Source organism: Berghia stephanieae, chromosome 3, assembly GCF_034508935.2.
Source record: "Berghia stephanieae isolate SIO BIC M18660-M18661 chromosome 3, UCSD_Bste_1.3, whole genome shotgun sequence".
Lineage (NCBI taxonomy): Eukaryota > Metazoa > Mollusca > Gastropoda > Nudibranchia > Aeolidiidae > Berghia > Berghia stephanieae.
In genome coordinates, this window is record NC_088362.1 from 13362087 (window position 1) to 13367979 (window position 5893).

The following is a 5893-nucleotide window of genomic DNA, read 5'->3' on the forward strand; positions in this document are numbered from 1 at the left end:
CTTTTTATATATAACCTAAATGTGTTGCAAGCTCCGTAAAACCCTTAAAAACAACAAACAATTAACAATTTGAAATTGAATGTAAGCTTCAAATTAATATTATACGAAAACAGATCAAATGGAAGTTTTGGGTTTTCCCCCTTATCAACAAAACAGGATAAGTGAAACACTACGGACGAGTGAGATAATGTGGTAGTGGCGTTGTTAAGACGAATCATTCATTATTCAATTATTCATCTTAACAATACCACAACCACATTATCTCATTCGTCAGTAGTGTTTCATTCATCCTGTTTTATCTGTCCATTTTATCTGTTTCCGTATATTAAATTCAAGCTTACATTCAATTCCATATTGTTATTTATTGCTTCGAGCTTCAAGCAGCAACATTTGCAGTCTTTTTTATGTACAAATAAAACTGAAGATTACCAATTACTCTTTATGTCAAGGAAGTGTTGTGCTTCAGTTGCGTTTGATAAATTGGCTCTTTCTTTTCTTACAATAACTGCGCTCTTACATGCATCATGTCAATGTATCATTTCAAAATGATAAAACCCGGCGCACTTATATAGTGCAATATCAACTAAACGTGCTCAAAGCGCTTTACAGGAGGGTCCCCGGCCAACAGCAACACTTAATATGTAGGAAGAAACATGATGCCTGTTAAGCCATATTACAGGGGATGGGGGTTGACATAGAAAACGATGTTAACGACCAAGTACATATTTTACAGCTGAGTATTGCAAAGCTAACGTTAAAGCTAAAGAAAATTAAAAAACCAAAGATATTAGAAAAATTGGACATCGATCGTCTAAAATGGTCATCAGAATTGCAGGAGAAATATAATGTCTCTGTTTCGAACAGATATGATGAACTATTATTGAATCACAAGAACAATTCTCACAAGTAAATGAAATTGAAGAAATTGATATAAAATGGAACATATTCAAAGACAGCATACAATTCGGTAATAAGGATATTCCAAAGAAGGAGAAAAGAACAAGAAAGCAATGGATGACACCAGAAATTTTGGATCTCATGTCAGAACGTAAACAAATGAAGAACAAACCAGAGTATGAAGCGCTGAATAAGAAAATCCAACACAAATGTCGCATAGCAAAAGAAAATTGGCTTAACCACAAATGCAGGATGATCGAAATATTTGGCCTAGATGGAAAAGTAGCCCACGAAGAAATAAGGCAAATTTCGGGCAACATCAATAACTGTATTAAAGACAAGAATGGTAAAATATTATTTGAGAAAGAGGATATAAAGGAAAGATGGTGTCAATACATTGGCGAGTTATTTGATGATGACAGGCCCCAAATACCTTTGCCAAGCAACACTGACGGTCCTCCAATACTCGCATGTGAGATAGAAAATGCATTGAAAAATATGAAAGATGGCAAGGCTGAGGGTGAAGATGGCATTGTAACATAAATGCTAAATTTTTTGAAAGAATTCTCAATTGTGAAACTAACAGATCTCTTTAATAGTATTTACAATACAGGCTATATTCCAGACGAACTTGCCAAATCGGTTTACATCACGCTAACGAAAAAACCAAAGGCGACAACTTGCAGTGATTTCCGCACAATAAGTCTGATGCCTCATGTAACTAAATTATTATTGAAGATCATACTAGAAAGAATCAGGTCTACCATCGATAATGAAGTTAGCGATGTACAGTTTGGCTTTAGAAAAAATAATGGGACAAGAGAAGCAATTTTCTGTTTAAATAATATCACACAAAAATACCTTGATCATCAAAAAGAAATCTATGCATGCTTTATCGATTACGCAAAAGCATTTGATAGGGTACAGCATGGAGAATTAATGACATTTCTGGAAAAGGCAGGCATTGATGGCAAAAATATACGGCTAATCACAAATCTATATTGGCATCAAAAAGCAGCCGTCAGGATTCAGGGCGATCTGTCACCTTTTACGCCAATTAAAAGAGGAGTTCGTCAAGGATGTATCCTCTCCCCATATCTATTTAACCTGTACACAGAGTTTTTCTTCCGTAAAACCGAGCACATTCCAGGTATTGTTATTGGAGGTAGGAGGATAAATAATCTGAGATATACAGATGATACAGTATTGTTGGCATCAAACGAGACAAATCTACAGATCCTTGCAAATCAAGTAAACCTGAACAGTACAGCAAAGGGTCTAGAGATGAATGGTCATGTCAAAGAAGCCTGAAAAAATCGCAAAAGTCCAGATTAATAATCAAAACATCGAACAAGTAGATTCTTTTAAATATCTTGGACAGACAATGACCAACAACGGAAAGAATGAGCTGGAAGTGAAAAACAGGATTGCTATAGCTAAGTCGAGGTTCAGCCAACTGAATAACATTTTAACTTCGCAACAAACGCAGATGAAAACGAGAATAAGAATACTCAAATGTTATGTCCCCTCAGCACTTCTCTACGGCTCAGAAACATGGACATGGAATAAACAAATAGAGAAAAGAATTGAGGCCTTTGAAATGTGGACCATCCGTCGCCTTGGAAAAATCAGTTGGAAAGAAAAGAAAACAAATCAAGAAGTCTATGACATCCTTGATATGAGACCGACCCTAATGAAAGTAATAAAAACAAAAAAAAACTAAGGTATTTTGGACACCTAAGACGCCATCAAACTGTCAAGAAGGACATTCTTGAGGGTAGAGTTGAGGGGAAAAGAGGAAGAGGCAGGCCAGCAAGAACTTGGATAGATGATGTGAGGACATGGACAGGATTGTCGGCAGCCGAATGCAGTCAGCAAGCCGTCAACAGGGAAGATTGGCGTGTCATTTCAAGTCGACCTCAACCCATGAGATGACACTGGAAGAAGAAGAAGGGGGTGAGAGAATGTGAGTAAAGAGCGTTTTTAAGGGATTCAATGATGCGCCGCTCAGAGTGCTACTCGAACCCTGTACATTCCGGTCAGAGGGCTACTGTCATACCACTAGGCCACACGCCCTCAAAATGCGTTCAATAGTTAAAATATACTCAACGTGCTGTTAGTTTTTTATATCTATTATTTAAGCAATATCTACATAGAAATGAAATGATTCGGGGGGGGGGGGGGGGGGGGAGGTATAGCTCAACAATTACTGTGTTTCCTCACAGCAATGCGGCTATGTGGTCTAGTGGTATGACACTTGTTTTCGGATCGGAAGGTCCTGGGTTCGAGCCTCGCGCTCGGCGCATAGTTGAGTCCTTGGAAAAGGCTCTTTACTCACATTCTCTTACCGTATTCATGTGTAAAATGAGTAAACGGCGTTGTCTTTGTCCGAAAAATTGTAATATCGCCTAACAGGCATCATGTCCCGTCCTACATGTTAAACGTTGCTGTTGACCAGGGACCCCTTGTAAAGTGGATATTGCGCTATATAAAGCTCAATTTTTAAAGCTCAATGAAACGGATATCAGTTACAGTTGTAGCTGTGATTTTTGTGAGTCTTCTGGCAACAGGTTAAAAAATAAAACCAAAATCTTTAAAGATTTAAGATTTCGTAGTTCATAAATTAATGTGATTCCTGTATTGTTTTTAAAAGTCGCCTTTGTTGTTTTGATAATGATCATGTATATTTTAGTAGGGCAGATTGAACGGTGTGTCTTTTTTACGAAACCCGCCGAAACCCGACAAAGTTATGGGAAGTAGATAGCAGTGAGGAGTGAACCTGAGACTCAGGGAAGTGTACACAATTGGGGAGTGAACCTGGGACTGGGTTTCGCGGGTTTCGTAAAAAAAGCAATTAGTGCTTTTTTTTACGAAACCCGCCGAAACCAGGCGAAACCCGACAATATCCGGCAAAGTTATGGGAAGTAGACAACTGTGGGGAGTGAACCTGAGATTCAGGGAAGTGTACACCAGTCGGGAGTGAACCTGATACTATGGTTATCGGCGAGTTTCGGCGGGTTTTGTAAAAAAAAAGGCACACCCCAGATTGAATTATATGGATTACATTTTACAGGTATCGATACGGACCCTGACGATGGATTTGAGTATGTGACAGCTGGGGGCCAAACCTTCATCTATCATATTTCCAAGATCGTGATGAAATATGAGGATGCTCGAAGTTATTGTCATTCACTCGGATCCTACCTACTGCATATTGACGATAGAGTGGCGGAATACGCAGCCTTGGCGGAATTTAGCACACTGACATCGCAAAAAGGTAAAAAAAATGTTGTCCTTCAAAGCCATTAGGCTCATGGTGTCGGAGTTTTTCCCGTTTTCTATTTCATGAAACGAATAATTAATAGCAATTGCTTGCTATCCATTTTGTAAGACGATGGTCTATCGCAAAATCGCTCTTCGCCAGTTTTAACCCAATCCCTGCTGATTGGACAGCAATCTGGGTCTGGGTCAGAAAAAAACAAATCTTGACTGCAATGGGGTTGGAGCTCTGTCCCTTTCGCGTGTGAAGTGAGTGGTCTACAAACTAACCAAACTATCGGCACCAACAATATAAAGGGGGATAAAGGTTAAAGGGTAACGGCTTACGTATTTTGCACAAAAGTCAGTTACATAGTTATTTCAGTTTTTATTTTATTCTCTCACCGTACACAGCTGTAAAATGAGTGCCTGTCCGTTTACATAACAATTGTAATATCGCCTAACAGGCCTTATGTCTCGATCTACATTTTACGTGTTGTTGTTGGCCAGGGACCCTTTTTAAAGCGCTTTGAGCACGTTTAGTGGATATTGCTCTATAGAAAAGCTCAATTTTTTTTTTTAATGTTCGTATCACACAACAGCATAGAGTAAACAAATTAAACTCTATGGCCAATCTGTATGTAAATGACTCCCACGCCTTTTGTTTTATTTGTCGTTTCACAGGAGTTGCCTTAATCGGAGCAACTGATTTAGCCGAAGAAGGTGTTTGGAGATGTAACAAGCACAATCGGACGATCGACCGAAGCATTTGGATATTCGCCCAAACTGAACCCAATGGTGGCACTGAGGAGAACTGCTTGGCTATCCATTTTACAACATATTGGCTATACGACGCGTCATGTGATGATAGTTTTCAGGCTCTGTGTGAGAAAACACCTTAATAGGCTTTAACAGTCTCTTTAACCTCCCTCGTAATGACGACGCAAAGTAAATTAGTAACTGGTTCTAAATTATCGGGACAATGGCGGGTGTCCATATGAATTACTTTCTCCGACGAGCATAAAAATGTATCCAGAGGAGAAAAACATTATAAATCTGTCATGTTTTGACTTTTATACATTCTGATCACATGACATATATGAAAAAGTTCTAGCCAGCATGAAGAATAAAAAGTACCGTTTTTCTTTGTTTAGAACCAAGCTGCTCGTTGCTGGGCGGACGTGACATCAGACTATTGAATCATATCATGTTAATTAACAGGCCGTTTTCATATTCAAACCATAATTATTTAACTACAATTCATGTATTATAATATATTATTTAACGATAAAAGGACAGCTAAAATACAAATTGTGATAGAAACACTTGTTGAGTCTAAAACATAAGTAAACCTGAGTGACTTTGAACACTAAATAGTGACTTTTCACATTTTCTTCTAAATATGTAATGAAACTCATAGTTTTTCTTAAAATTAAGGGAAGGCTCTTACTAAGACATATTTGTAGAATTCTACTCTCATATTCTTTACCCACAGTGACTGAAGCTTCGTGAGGAAAAATATAATATATTAGATATTATAAATAATATGTCCAAAGCACTTACCAAGGGGTTACAAGCAGCCAAGAACAGTACTAAACCAGTAAGACAGGCTATTGTACGCTGCTATTTACAATACTTTCGGCAGAGACATTATTGTAAACGAAAGCTAATCATTGTACACGCGAGTACGATGAGAGAATGTTAACGTTGCCTTCTGTGCAGCGACATCTATAAAGCA

General features: G+C 38.2%; 1 protein-coding gene across 1 annotated transcript in view; it reads left to right on the forward strand.

Annotated features, from left to right (window-relative positions):
• Positions 1 to 5667, forward strand: part of LOC144969157 (uncharacterized) — a 6304-nt gene extending 637 nt beyond the window's left edge. The window contains exons 2-4 of the mRNA XM_078908265.1: positions 3971 to 4174; positions 4840 to 5040; positions 5651 to 5667. Of these exons, the coding sequence (XP_078764391.1) occupies positions 3971 to 4174; positions 4840 to 5040; positions 5651 to 5667 (422 nt within the window). The remainder of the gene's footprint in view (positions 1 to 3970; positions 4175 to 4839; positions 5041 to 5650) is intronic.
• The last annotated feature ends 226 nt before the right edge of the window (positions 5668 to 5893 follow it).